The sequence below is a fragment of the Bombina bombina genome, chromosome 4 (assembly GCF_027579735.1).
Source record: "Bombina bombina isolate aBomBom1 chromosome 4, aBomBom1.pri, whole genome shotgun sequence".
Taxonomy (NCBI): domain Eukaryota; kingdom Metazoa; phylum Chordata; class Amphibia; order Anura; family Bombinatoridae; genus Bombina; species Bombina bombina.
In genome coordinates, this window is record NC_069502.1 from 412,731,519 (window position 1) to 412,747,642 (window position 16,124).

General features: G+C 40.1%; 1 protein-coding gene across 4 annotated transcripts in view; it reads right to left on the minus strand.

Moving 5' to 3' along the window:
- Nucleotides 1-16,124, minus strand: part of OPA1 (OPA1 mitochondrial dynamin like GTPase) — a 267,989-nt gene that overhangs the window by 170,231 nt on the left and 81,634 nt on the right. For all 4 annotated transcript variants that reach the window (XM_053710217.1, XM_053710215.1, XM_053710216.1 and 1 more), the window contains 3 exons: nt 14,815-14,879; nt 10,113-10,189; nt 3,422-3,587 (listed from right to left, as the gene is read on the minus strand). In XM_053710217.1, coding sequence (XP_053566192.1) covers nt 3,422-3,587; nt 10,113-10,189; nt 14,815-14,879 — 308 coding nt within the window. The remainder of the gene's footprint in view (nt 1-3,421; nt 3,588-10,112; nt 10,190-14,814; nt 14,880-16,124) is intronic.

The following is a 16,124-nucleotide window of genomic DNA, read 5'->3' on the forward strand; positions in this document are numbered from 1 at the left end:
ACAGACTGTAACAAGGCTTCCACAGGAGGCAAACCGCAAAGGTCCCGTGGACCAAGTGAAGATCCAAATAAAACACAGTAGCAAGTGTTTGAGATAAAAAAGTGTTAAACTTTACTGGCAAAAATTAAAATACAGCGACGCGTTTCTCAGTCACAGACTGTTTCCTCAGGCATAATAAAATGATTTCCAAACACTTGCTACATATACCTAACCAAACCAATTAACATAATTGATATCACTTGTAGTGGGTGTGATCTATGACATCATAGGTATCCTAGTTATAAATCTGTTTTGACAACATAGGTAAACCCAATTTGTATGTTATATATTATACAAAAATAAATGAAAATAATAATAAATACACATTATAACAAATAATGTTCAAAACAATTCAAAATCAATTCATACAATTGCATATAACAACGATTTGCATGTCTTTTGTATATATGTGGAAAACAAATATTCATCTTAGCTTGTAGTAAGTAGTTTAATCAAATCTAAAATCCATTTGTATACCATGTCTAGGCTAAACATATGTATATTAAATATCTTAGTTGTTTCTATTAGGTTTCTTATTTAGCTATTTCTTTTTATATAGCTACTCATTCATATGATGCCCCATTCAAATCCCTAATTGCTACTATTTATTTTTTCCATTCATTAAAATCGTATATTATCCAGCATACAAGTTTCCAATGCTCATGCCTTATAGTTTCATAATCAAGACTGTTCCTACTGATGGTAATATCATATCAATCCAAATTCTTTAAGTTATTTTTAAAACGGATCACTTACTTTGTGTAGTTACAAATCGCCATTAGATTTTCTGAATGGCGTGCATATAGCTCTAGTGCGCATGTCAGTGGTGTAACCATGTGAACCATATGACTCATTCGGCTCCACGTTAAGCATAAGTAAGGAGCTGTGACCTAGTAGGTCTACAGGGAGTGCAGAATTATTAGGCAAATGAGTATTTTGACCACATCATCCTCTTTATGCATGTTGTCTTACTCCAAGCTGTATAGGCTTGAAAGCCTACTACCAATTAAGCATATTAGGTGATGTGCATCTCTGTAATGAGAAGGGGTGTGGTCTAATGACATCAACACCCTATATCAGGTGTTCATAATTATTAGGCAAATTCCTTTCCTTTGGCAAAATGGGTCAAAAGAAGGACTTGACAGGCTCAGAAAAGTCAAAAATAGTGAGATATCTTGCAGAGGGATGCAGCACTCTTAAAATTGCAAAGCTTCTGAAGCGTGATCATCGAACAATCAAGCGTTTCATTAAAAATAGTCAACAGGGTCGCAAGAAGCGTGTGGAAAAACCAAGGCGCAAAATAACTGCCCATGAACTGAGAAAAGTCAAGCGTGCAGCTGCCAAGATGCCACTTGCCACCAGTTTGGCCATATTTCAGAGCTGCAACATCACTGGAGTGCCCAAAAGCACAAGGTGTGCAATACTCAGAGACATGGCCAAGGTAAGAAAGGCTGAAAGACGACCACCACTGAACAAGACACACAAGCTGAAACGTCAAGACTGGGCCAAGAAATATCTCAAGACTGATTTTTCTAAGGTTTTATGGACTGATGAAATGAGAGTGAGTCTTGATGGGCCAGATGGATGGGCCCGTGGCTGGATTGGTAAAGGGCAGAGAGCTCCAGTCCGACTCAGACACCAGCAAGGTGGAGGTGGAGTACTGGTTTGGGCTGGTATCATCAAAGATGAGCTTGTGAGGCCTTTTCTGGTTGAGGATGGAGTCAAGCTCAACTCCCAGTCCTACTGCCAGTTTCTGGAAGACACCTTCTTCAAGCAGTGGTACAGGAAGAAGTCTGCATCCTTCAAGAAAAACATGATTTTCATGCAGGACAATGCTCCATCACACGCGTCCAAGTACTCCACAGCGTGGCTGGCAAGAAAGGGTATAAAAGAAAAAAAACTAATGACATGGCCTCCTTGTTCACCTGATCTGAACCCCATTGAGAACCTGTGGTCCATCATCAAATGTGAGATTTACAAGGAGGGAAAACAGTACACCTCTCTGAACAGTGTCTGGGAGGCTGTGGTTGCTGCTGCACGCAATGTTGATGGTGAACAGATCAAAACACTGACAGAATCCATGGATGGCAGGCTTTTGAGTGTCCTTGCAAAGAAAGGTGGCTATATTGGTCACTGATTTGTTTTTGAATGTCAGAAATGTATATTTGTGAATGTTGAGATGTTATATTGGTTTCACTGGTAAAAATAAATAATTGAAATGGGTATATATTTGTTTTTTGTTAAGTTGCCTAATAATTATGCACAGTAATAGTCACCTGCACACACAGATATCCCCCTAAAATAGCTATAACTAAAAACAAACTAAAAACTACTTCCAAAACTATTCAGCTTTGATATTAATGAGTTTTTTGGGTTGATTGAGAACATGGTTGTTGTTCAATAATAAAATTAATCCTCAAAAATACAACTTGCCTAATAATTCTGCACTCCCTGTATGTGACTCTTTGGCTCAATATAATGATTGGCTGTATTCCAGCCACTCGCATTGATATAAGTACAATAAGGCCTATTCAGTTACTTACATTTGTTTTGTTACAAAATGCTATTAGAGTTTCTAAATGACGTGCAACTAGCGCTAATGCGCATGTCAGTAATGTAACCATAGGAACCATATGACTCATTCGCTATGCTTCTTATATGCATACTGCTTACCCCTCCCCAGATAGGGAATAATGTCAGCCTATTCTGATACATCAAGTCTCCCCAGAACTAAAAGACTGAAACATACCTCAATGCTGCTTGTAGCATGACACGGTTCTCCACACTGAAGATGATTCTTTATACTACCTACAACTGCTCTGTGGGAACCAGCATGGATCTTAGATAACATTTGCTAAGATCATCAACATCAGGGCAGAAATTAAGATGTCTCCACTCCTCTTGGGAAGGTATAGACTGACGATTTCTCCCTTAGGAAAATAGTACTCACTGGCACCATTTTAAAATAAAAAACTTCCTGATTGAAGACTCTAAAACTAACACCTCACTTTACCTCTTCCTATCACTAATACAGGCAAAGAGAATGACTGGAGGTGGGAGGGAAGGGAGGAGCTATATATACAGCTCTGCTGTTGTGCTCTTTGCCACTTCCTGCTAAACAGGAGGCGTAATCCCATAAGTAAGGATGAAATCTGTGGACTCGTCGTATCTTGTAAAAGAAAAATAAATATATAAAAAAAAAAATAAAAAAAAAAAATCTTTGTTGTACCACTGAATTTAAAAATAAAATGTAAACTATTCAAAACATCTATTAAAACCTAAACAAAAACTAATAGACCCACTCATCCAAGTTGATATTAACTTTAAGCATTAATGGCCATCATATAGACAGATCGCATTTAGAATTGATTACAGCTTATACCTCCACTGCTTTATGAGGCAACTGTTTGTCGGTCCACTGCTTCAACTTGATGTCCACTGTGGTGTTAAAAGTGCCAGAGTTCATGGTCTGTGCTGCTGGTAGATATATGTTCTCTATTACATGGGTGGAAACTCTTTCCCACAAAGTCTTCTGAAGGATTTCTTCCCTGGATTAGTCAAATAAAACAATGCAGTAAAGACCCATAAACAAATTCTACAGTTGTACATACATAAATATGCATATTTTATAAAATAAGGAAATAATTCATTCATAGCACAAGCTTTGACATCACTTTGAAATACTTTACAATCAATGTCTTCTTTGTACCTCTAGGAGAAAAACCTATAAATGGAAGCTTCAAGCACTCCCTAAAGACTCTTCTGTTCAGGGATGCATAGAACCTACACCTTAATACAGGTTCCTCTCCTCCATTGCTATCCCCTTTAACCCCCTTAGCATGTGAGCCTAAGAGTCCAACTGCCTGCAGATCACCTTCACAAGATCTGACTACAACAGTGCGACCTTGGGCCCTCTACCCAATTGATCCCTATAATTGTTACCTTGTATACCGCCTATGTTTATAGCGCTGCGGAATCTGTTGGCGCTCTACAAACAACCGATAATAATAATAATAATAATAATAATAACAGTAAACAGCTTGTAATTACAAGACATGTTGTTTTATAGCAACACAACAGAAATATCAGCCAAATCTAAAACAATTTAAAGCAAATTAACATTCTTTCTACTGTAGTTATTTTTCAATGGGCAAACTCCACCCACCATTTGACTTATTTGTAGGAGCCAATCTGGGATTTAGTCCACAGACAACAAGGCTACCCACTGTCCTAAAGTTAGCATAAAATACATTGTTTTGCAGTTGTTATATGATAAATCCAAATAGGGAAAGATAAGTGAGCCTTGAGCCCCAAGGCAGAACACTGTGCGATCTGCATTCTTATCGCAGAAACTGAAGGATCTCTGCAGAAAGAACGGCAGTGGCAGTTAAAATTATTTTTTGCCTGCACTATTAATTTCTTTCTACCTGCGGGTGTCACTGTTCCGTTCTATCTCAATGAAAATATTTGCTACATTCTTCTCTTTTGAATTTCACAGGGTAACAGCACATTGGAAAAGGTAAGTCAGGGCTTAAAAAATGTTTTCTAGGAGTATAGGAGCCAACCAAAATACTTAGCAGACAGATTTTTTTTGTTCTTTAATAAATGTGTGTATATGTTGTGTGTGTGTGTTTATGTTGTGTGTGTATATGTTGTGTGTGTGTATATATATGTTGTGTGTATGGTGTGTGTGTATATCTGTTAACATCTCTTATTAAGTGAACATTTATAAGTGAGGAACAATGAATTATACAAGAATTGAACAAGGATTGGACAAGAAATAAGGCAAGTTCTGTTTTTATACACAATATCTTAATATCCCTTTTTGCCACCTTTTGTCTGTTTAACAAACTACTTTACTCAATTACTCCTTACCCCTCACCACCTGCAATGCTCATTAGCCCATCTCTCTTAACCTCACCTTACTTCTGTATTCATGAATTTCACACATTCCTAAAGACTCTCTCTCCCACTTGCAACTCATCACAAAAACAGTCTCACTACTGCAAATCCGCATCTCATCTCATGTCACTCTCCCTCTTGCTCATACTAGCTGATGGTGACATCTCCCCTAATCCTGGTCCCCCACATTTTCCTTGCCCTGCACACCCATGTGTACCCTTCAATAGACTTCAAAAACAAAACTCTGGTAACACTAATCTCATTCCTCTTGCATCTAAAGCCACCACCCCCTTCACTTGCGCACTTTGGAACTCTTGCTCTGTTTGCAACAAGCTCACTTCTATCCATGGCCTCTTTATCTCCCACTCTCTAATTCTTCTGGCTCTCACAGAAACCTGACTCTCTCCTTCAGACACTGCTTCCTCTGCTGCACTGTCACATGGGGTCTCCACTTCAGCCACACACCTAGGTCTGACAATAGACAAGGAGGTGGTGTTGGTATTTTACTTTCCTCTCGTTGCACCTTTCAACAAATACATCCCTTCTCTTCCCTCACATTTTCTTCATTCGAAACACACATGATTCTCTTATTCTCTCCCCTCTCTATACGCGTTGCAATCATATATCACCCCCCTGGCTCTGCAACTCTATTTCTAGATCACTTTGCCGCCTGGCTACCTTACTTTCTTTCCTCAGATACCCCTACCCTCATTCTTGGTGACTTCAACCTCCCTGTTGATAATCCCACTGCCTCCTCTGCAAAACAACTTCTGCAACTCACTTCCTCTTTCGGCCTGTCACAATGGACTGACTATCCCACTCACAAAGATGGTCACTCCCTTGATCTGATTTTCAGTTATCGACGCACTATCACAAACTCACCTTTTCCGCTTTCTGACCACCACCTCCTCACTTGTACCATCACCTCCCTCCCTACAACTCTCCCTCCTTCTACCCCCCACACTAAACTTCACAGAAGAATCAAGTCATTAGATCAGCAACAGCTCGCTAGCTCTCTCAAACCTCTTCTCTCTTCCATCCCCTCCTTTTCCTGTCCTGATGAATCCATCTCCCACTATAACTCCACCCTTACATCAGTCCTTGATAACCTGGCCCCACCTACCATAGCTCGGAAAACATACACTCATCATCAGCCCTGGCATACTCCTCTGACACGGTACCTACGCAGATGTTCCCGTACTGCTGAGCGACACTGGAGGAAATCTCGGCGTTCTGCTGACTTTCTTCACTATAAGTTCATCTTGGAATCTTACTGTTCTGCCCTTAATCTATATAAGCAACACTACTTCTCTACTCTTAGCTCTACTCTTTCTTCAAAGCCAAAACCTCTGTTCTCCAAATTCAATACTCTTCTCCGCCCACCCCCACCTCCCACCACAACTTCTCTCTCAGGCCAAGATTTTGCCAGCTTCTTCAACAACAAAATCGACTCCATCAGAACTGAAATCAGCTCTCAACATACCAGTCTCCCACTCCCTCAAATGCTCACAATCATCCAACACCCATATAGCCATAAATTTAGCTATTTTGCCCCTGTTACAGAGGATGACGTTTCTGCCCTTATACTAATCTCTCACCTCACTACCTGTCCCCTCGACCCCATCCCCTCACAACTACTCTCTTCCCTCTCTTCTACCCTTACCCCTATACAGACACACATCTTCAACCTCTCCCTCAGCACTGGTATATTTCCCACATCTTTTAAACTTGCATTAGTCACACCTATCCTCAAAAAACCTTCTCTCGATCCAACCTCCCCATCCAACTACCGCCCTATTTTCCTACTACCTCTTGCCTCAAAGATTCTTGAAAAGCTAGTATATGCACGTCTATCCCATTTCCTTACACTAAACTCCCTCCTTGACCCACTGCAATCTGGATTTTGCCCTTTCACTCAACAGAGACAGCAATTGTTAAGGTTACCAACGACCTACTTACAGCAAAATCAAAAGGCCACTTCTCTCTACTTATCCTCCTTGATCTGTATGCAGCCTTTGATACTGTCGACTACCCTCTCTTGCTTTATACCCTCCAATCCTTCGGGGCATCTGACACAGCTCTCTCTTGGTTCTCTTCCTATCTGTCTAACCGTACCTTTAGTGTAGCCTTCTCTGGGGTATCCTTTGCCCCGTTACCTCTTTCTGTTGAGGTACCGCAAGGCTCTGTCCTCGGTCCCCTTCTCTTCTCAATCTACACGTCCTCACTAGGTTCCTTAATAAAATTCCACGGGTTTCATTATCATTTGTATGCCGACCATACACAAATCTACCTCTCTGCACCAGAATTATCTCCTTCCTTGCTAACCCGCGTCACTAACTGTCTCTCTCATATCTCATCTTGGATGTCCTCTCACTACCTCAAGCTAAATCTCTCCAAAAACGGAGATCCTTATTTTCCCCCTTCTTCAAAAATCTCCACCCCCCATGTCTCTATAACTGTTGACAACTCCATCATTACCCCAACCTCACATGCCCGATGTCTTGGGGTCACACTTGACTCAGATCTTTCTTTCACTCTTCACATTCAGTCCTTGGCTAAAGTCTGCCGCTTCCACCTTAAAAACATCGCTAAAATTAGACATTTCCTTACACAAGACACAACAAAGATTTTAATCCACTCTCTCATCCTTTCCCGATTCGACTACTGCAACTCTATCCTCTATATCTCCCTAGCTGCCGCCTAGCTCTTTTACAATCCATAATGAATGCCTCTGCCAGGTTCATCTTCCTTGCATGTCGCTCTTCATCTGCCGCACCTCTCTGCCAATCCCTTCACTGGCTTCCTCTTGCATCCAGGATTAAACACAAAATTCTCACTCTGACACACAAAGCCCTCAATTGCATTGCTCCCCCCTACATCTCAGACCTTGTCTCCAGATACTCTTCCTCCCGCTCCCTTCGCTCCAATCATGATCTCATACTCTCCTCCTCTCTTGTTACCTCCTCACATTCCCGTCTACAAGATTTCTCAAGACTGGCTTCCATCTTATGGAACTCTCTGCCTCGCTGCACAAGAATCTCCCCTACTTTTAAAAGCTTCAAGTGCTCCCTGAAGACTCTACTATCCAGGGACGCTTACAACCTACACTAACCTTCCTATCTCCACTGCTATCCCCTTAAACCCCATAGCATGTAAGCCTATGAGCCCAGCTGTTTGTAGTCCACCTTCATAAGAGCCGACTACAACAGTGCAACTCTCGGCAGGATCCTTCACCCATTTCATCCCTGTAATCGTTTTTTTATATACCACCCATGTTCATAGCGCTGCGGAAGCTGTTGGCGCTCTACAAATACCTGATAATAATAATAATATATGGTGTGTGTGTATATATATATATATATGGTGTGTGTGTATATCTTGTGTGTATATTGTGTTTGCTTGTGTGTGTATATGTTGTGTGTGTGTATATGGTGTGTGTGTATATGGTGTGTGTGTATATGGTGTGTGTGTGTGTATATGGTGTGTGTATATGGTGTGTGTGTATATATGGTGTGTGTGTATATATATATATATATATATATATATATATATATATGTTGTATGTGTATTTATATTTATAAGAAAAAACATTTCATCTTATGTTTTATCATAAAAAGTGCTATTTACTAATACTAAAAAAAAAAAAAAATCATTTTACAATTTATTCCGGTCAGCTTACTGCCCAATAAAAAAATCATGGTTGTAAATATGGGCTGGTGGGTAGAATCTAAATGTTTACTTTAAACCAATAAGTAAACACCATTTCTACTTAGCCTTCACACAATCATGTGAAAATTATGGTGTCACACATGTATCGAGCACACATATCAAACAGTAAATGTATGCAATTAAGAGCATCACATCCATCTTGTCTTGAACACACATAATTATAGTCACCATAGTTATAGCTCTCCTTATACACAGATACTTTATATGCCCACTCGAGAAAGTCTGTTTTTTTATTTATTAATAAAGGGGGAAAAAAAGAATACTGACATAATTTTAAGCATATACATTCATTAATGATAAATGGTAGTCATCAGCATTAAAAGGACATGGAACACAAGTTTTTTCTTTCATGATTCAGAAAGAAACATGCGATTTTAAAAAAACATTCTAATTTACTTCTACTATCACATTTTCTTCATTCTCTTGGTATCTTAAGTTGAAAAGCAGGGACGTAAGCTCAGGCGCGTGCACACACCTGGAGCACTAGATGGCAGCATTAATGTCTGCCATGTAGTGCTGCAGACACCTGGGTATCTCTTTAAAAAAAAAAGAATATTATAGGAACAAAGCAAATTTGATAACAGAAGTAAATTGGAAACTTTTTTAAATTGTTTGCTCTGTCTGAATCACAAAAGAAAATGTTTGGGTTTCATATCCCTTTAATGTTTTGCTTTTCCTTTATAAGCCCAGAAACCGCACCAAACTTTGTCAGGCACGGAACACAGAAATATCCACTTTCATATACATAAATATAAAGGATTGGTTCCAACCATGAACATTCTTTAAAAGGGACCTTTATTTTATCTCACGTCAGGGTCCAAAGCAACAATGTTTTGGGTCTACAATCATCCCTTAGTCATCTCTAAAGGCCTGATTATAGGCCTGAAACAATGCTGCTTTGCTTTGGACCCTGACATGAGATAAAATAAAGGTCCCTATCTAAAGAATTTTAGCAGTTGGAAACAATCCTTTATAGTTATACAAAAAAAATTAAAGGGTGCCATTCAGAATCATTATTTCACTCAAAGTTTTTTAATTGTTTTAAAAAGTATTTTGAACTCTGCATCCAGAAAGATAATTGTGTAGTTTACAATCTTACAGTTTATCTAAATGCATCATGAATCTATGTCTCACTGAGGAGTTACAGTCTGTCATAGTAATTTATCTACATGCCATCCACACAATAAAGGAGCATATATTTTAACGCTTCTTTTCTTTTGCTAGGATAGTGACCAACGCTTTATGTACTGGTTTTTTTTTGGCACACTTGAGCAAAATCAAAAGCATTAAAAAAAAAAAAAAAAAATCAGATTTTAAAACCCAAAATTTTTTTGTAACCCTTTCATAACAAATATTATTAATACGTTCAACCTGGTACCACTCTGTTGAGAAACTGTGAAAATAGTTTCTGTAAAAATAAAACAAATATTTGCAAGAATTACCAGTGCTTTGGTGTAACCTGGCTAAGGCTTATAACTTCATCTAGAATTTCATTCTTAGCTTTTTCAAATAGTTCATTCTAGAAAAAGAAATGGATACAAAAACACAGGATTATACATTTATGTACAACATGTCATATTTACACATTACATACAAATATCTACTTGTTCTAAATAGGTGTATTTATTACTTTAAAAAGTTATCATACAAGGTGAATCCAAGGCCTGAAATTATTTGCCTGCAAAAGGACAATTTACATAACTTTAAAAAATACCTCTTACTGAAAATAAAGATTATAAAAATCAGGGGTCAAGTCGAACGGGAACGCAAGAGGAACTAAGTTCCCCATGGACAGAGAACAAAAGCTTTTTAGTAAACACTGCTGCTGCTGGTGGGAGGAGCGGGAGCCCAGTCTGGTTAGAAGAATAGTGAGATCCTCAAGTAATGAGCAGTAACACTTCCTACATTACACTAAATGCAAGCCTGTCAGTGGTCCTGCTGTGTGATCACCCACTCTGTGTGTAACACATGGTGCTTATATTTCTGTGTGGCTTGCTCTGGGGTTATTTAGCTCCCCTCAGCAGAAATAGGACATAACACCGTTAGTGGGTGAGACTCTGAATGAGGAGGATACTCAGGCCCAAAGGCAACCATGCAACCCTTCACTGGATTTAATTTGCTTTCGTTAACCAAAGTGTATAGATTATATACATATAAATACAGTGTGTGTTTATATATAAAAACATAATTTATGCTTACCTGATAAATTTATTTCTCTTGTGGTGTATCCAGTCCACGGATCATCCATTACTTGTGGGATATTCTCATTCCCAACAGGAAGTTGCAAGAGGATCACCCACAGCAGAGCTGTCTATATAGCTCCTCCCCTAACTGCCACCTCCAGTCATTCGACCGAAGACAAGCAAGAGAAAGGAGAAACTATAGGGTGCAGTGGTGACTGTAGTTTAAAGTTAAAAAATACCAGCCTTGAAATGACAGGGCGGGCCGTGGACTGGATACACCACAAGAGAAATAAATTTATCAGGTAAGCATAAATTATGTTTTCTCTTGTAAGGTGTATCCAGTCCACGGATCATCCATTACTTGTGGGATACCAATACCAAAGCTAAAGTACACGGATGAAGGGAGGGACAAGGCAGGTACTTAAACGGAAGGTACCACTGCCTGTAAAACCTTTCTCCCAAAAATAGCCTCCGAAGAAGCAAAAGTATCGAATTTATAGAATTTTGAAAAAGTATGAAGCGAAGACCAAGTCGCCGCCTTGCAAATCTGTTCAACAGAAGCCTCATTTTTAAAGGCCCAAGTGGAAGCCACAGCTCTAGTAGAATGAGCTGTAATTCTTTCAGGAGGCTGCTGGCCAGCAGTCTCATAAGCTAAGCGTATTATACTTCTTAGCCAAAGCGAAAGAGAAGTTGCCGAGGCCTTTTGGCCTTTCCTCTGTCCAGAGTAGACAACAAACAAAGCAGATGTTTGACGAAAATCTTTAGTAGCTTGTAAATAATACTTTAAAGCACGAACCACGTCAAGATTGTGTAATAGACGTTCCTTCTTTGAAGAAGGATTAGGGCACGACGGAACAACAATCTCCTGATTGATATTCTTATTAGATACCACCTTAGATAAAAACCCAGGTTTGGTACGCAAAACTACCTTATCTGCATGGAAGATCAGATAAGGGGAATCACATTGTAAGGCAGATAACTCGGAAACTCTACGAGCCGAGGAAATAGCTACCAAAAATAGAACTTTCCAAGATAAAAGCTTGATATCTATGGAATGAAGAGGTTCAAACGGAACCCCTTGAAGAACTTTAAGAACCAAATTTAAACTCCATGGCGGAGCAACAGGTTTAAACACAGGCTTGATTCTAACTAAAGCCTGACAAAATGCCTGAACATCTGGAACATCCGCCAGACGCTTGTGCAAAAGAATAGACAGAGCAGAAATATGTCCCTTTAAGGAACTAGCTGACAAACCTTTTTCCAATCCTTCTTGGAGAAAAGATAATATCCTGGGAATCCTGACTTTACTCCATGAGTAACCCTTGGATTCACACCAATAAAGATATTTACGCCATATCTTATGATAGATTTTCCTGGTGACAGGCTTTCGTGCCTGAATTAAGGTATCAATGACTGACTCGGAGAAGCCATGCTTTGATAAAATCAAACTTTCAATCTCCAGGCAGTCAGTCTCAGAGAAATTAGATTTGGATGGTTGAAAGGACCCTGAAGTAGAAGGTCCTGTCTCAGAGGCAGAGTCCATGGTGGAAGGGATGACATGTCCACCAGATCTGCATACCAAGTCCTGCGTGGCCACGCAGGTGCTATCAAAATCACCAATGCTCTTTCCTGCTTGATCTTGGCAATCAGACGAGGGAGCAGAGGAAACGGTGGAAACACATAAGCCAGGTTGAAGGACCAAGGCACTGCTAGAGCATCTATCAGCGTTGCCTTGGGGTCCCTGGACCTGGATCCGTAACAAGGAAGTTTGGCGTTCTGGCGAGACGCCATGAGATCCAGTTCTGGTTCGCCCCAACGTTGAACCAATTGTGCAAATACCTCCGGATGGAGTTCCCACTCCCCCGGATGAAAAGTCTATCGACTTAGAAAATCCGCCTCCCAGTTCTCTACACCTGGGATATGGATAGCCGATAGGTGGCAAGAGTGAATCTCTGCCCAACGAATTATCTTTGAAACTTCCAACATCGCTAGGGAACTCCTCGTTCCCCCTTGATGGTTGATGTAAGCCACAGTCGTGATGTTGTCCGACTGAAATCTGATGAACCTCATTGTCACTAGCTGAGGCCAAGCTTGAAGAGCATTGAATATCGCTCTTAGTTCCAGAATGTTTATTGGGAGGAGGGTCTCCTCCTGAGTCCACGATCCCTGAGCCTTCAGGGAGTTCCAGACTGCCCCCCAGCCCAGAAGCCTGGCATCTGTCGTTACTATTGTCCAATCTGGCCTGCGAAAGGTCATACCTTTGGACAGATGGACCCGAGATAGCCACCAGAGAAGAGAATCCCTGGTCTCTTGATCCAGATTTAGTAGAGGGGACAAATCTGTGTAATCCCCATTCCACTGACTGAGCATGCAGAGTTGCAGCGGTCTGAGATGTAGGCGGGCAAATGGCACTATGTCCATTGCCGCTATGATTAAGCCGATTACTTCCATACACTGAGCCACCGAAGGGCGAGAAGTGGAATAAAGAACACGGCAGGAATTTAGAAGTTTTGATAACCTGGTCTCTGTCAGGTAAATCCTCATTTCTACAGAATCTATTAGAGTTCCCAGAAAGGATACTCTTGTGAGAGGGGATAGAGAACTCTTTTCTTCGTTCACTTTCCACCCATGCGACCTCAGAAATGCCAGAACTATGTCCCTATGAGACTTTGCAATTTGGAAATTTGACGCCTGTATCAGAATGTCATACGGGGCCACTGCTATGCCCCGCGGCCTTAGGACCGCCAGAAGTGACCCCAGAACCTTTGTAAAGATTCTTGGGGCTGTAGCTAACCGAAAGGGAAGAGGTACAAACTGGTAATGCCTGTCTAGGAAGGCAAACCTGAGAAACCGATGATGATCTTTGTGTATCGGAATGTGAAGATAAGCATCCTTTAAATCCACTGTAGTCATGTATTGACCCTCCTGGATCATAGGTAGGATGGTACGAATAGTCTCCATCTTGAATGATGGGACCCTGAGAAATTTGTTTAAGATCTTGAGATCTAAGATTGGTCTGAAGATTGGTCTGAAGGTTCCCTCTTTTTTGGGAACCACAAACAGATTTGAATAGAATCCTTGTCCCTGTTCCTCCTTTGGAACTGGGTGGATCACTCCCATAACTCCCATAACTAGGAGGTCTTGAACACAGTGTAAAAATGCCTCTCTCTTTATCTGGTTTGCAGATAATTGTGAAAGGTGAAATCTCCCTTTTGGAGGAGAAGCTCTGAAGTCCAGAAGATATCCCTGGGATACAATTTCCAACGCCCAGGGATCCTGGACATCTCTTGCCCAAGCTTGGGCGAAGATCGAAAGTCTGCCCCCTACTATATCCGTTATCGGATCGGGGGCCAATCCTTCATGCTGTCTTAGAGGCAGCAGCAGGCTTTTTGGCCTGCTTACCTTTGTTCCAAGTCTGGTTAGGTCTCCAGACCGACTTGGACTGGGCAAAAGTTCCCTCTTGTTTTGTATTAGAGGAAGTTGATGCCGCACTCGCCTTGAAGTTTCGAAAGGCACGAAAATTAGACTGTTTGGCCCTTGATTTGAACCTGTCCTGAGGAAGGGCATGACCTTTCCATGCTTGTCGAGAGTTGCAAGAGAATGACTGGGGGTGGCAGTTAGGGGAGGAGCTATATAGACAGCTCTGCTGTGGGTGATCCTCTTGCAACTTCCTGTTGGGAATGAGAATATCCAACAAGTAATGGATGATCCGTGGACTGGATACACCTTACAAGAGAAATAACATATATTGTGAGGCGGGATGGAAGTCTTGGTGAGTTCCCACACTTTTTTTTGTAGGACTTGATCCCTGATAAAAATTGTAGACATAAATATAAAGATAATATAGTTCACTATTTAAATTTACACAATGCAACTGTTTGTAAAGGTGCAATTAAATTACTTCCAATTGCATATGTTGTTGTTTCTGCATTAACATAACTAGTGATGTAAGAAGACTTACCCTGTCAAGCTCTCGGAGACGTGGGTAATTGTTTTTCCATTCAGTCTCCAGATTAAAGCGAGTTGCTAAACAGAAACAATAAAGTGGTTAAATAAACATCCACCAGAAAAAGTCCTTTTTGCCAATGGATAGTGCCCGTTACAGTCACATGATCAGCATGATTCACTAGGTAATAAAACAGCAGCTAACATATCCAGTGTGATGTTATAACCATGTGCTATTAAGTTAAAAGGGACAGTAAACACCTAATTACAATACATTTCTGTTGTGTTGCTAAAGAATAACATATCAGCCAAGTCTTAATGTTTTTAAAACAAGTTAACATTCTTTTTTCTGAAATTATTTTTTAGGAGCTTACTGGAGAAGCCAATCTGAGCATTAGATAGCAGACTACCAGGCTTGCTTGTTTTTGCAATTGCTATCAGTTGAAGCCAATTAGGAACAGATATCAAACAGAGTTAGCCTTGAAAAGTCAGCAGGGTGCATTTCAAGTTCTGAGTATTAGAAATGGTTCAGTTTTCAGAGCTAAATTACATGAAAAGGGTGCAAATAATTATGAAAATATATTGTAGTTTCATTATTGATAAACATTTTATATGGAAAACTCAAAGTGTTAACTGTACCTTTAATACTGAGGATTATTATTGTGACTTAATTCATTGCATAATATCTGGGGAATTCTAGCTACCTCCTAAATAAGAGACATTATTTAAACACAGTTTTACATATATGCAGTTTTTTCTGAAACATTTATCTGCCACTTCAGTTCGGACAATGGTTCTTCCATTGTTTGTCTTCGGTCAAGGATTATCCCTGCAACATTCTATTGTAAGTTATTTATTTATGTTTCAGATCATTTTTACTTTCTCAGTAGCAAGACCATAGCCTTAGACTGGTGTTAGCTAGTATTAGGAACCCAATTGCTTATGACATTCTGAAGACAAGGACATCAAACCACAGTGACAGACTAAGAGAAAAACCTCTTCATGAAGAATACTGATAGTGAGTTATTTTTATATGATCTACAACTAAATGAAAATATTTACAACGTCACCATGATTATATAAAGGGCTTCAGGGAGTTTGTGCTTTTGCAACTTTACACTGCTATGACTGTTAAGAGGAGATGAGGAAAAAAAACAAGAACTGTAGCATTCAGCTTAAACTAAACATAACCCATAATGAGTTGTTGCCCTTTAAGTGAGTGGGCAGAAACCTAGAACCTAAATTGCCTACTTTTCATATGGATGTAAGATCTCTTTCCTTCCTGCCAGATACTGTTCGTATGTAAAATGCAGTAAAGAAAAGGGA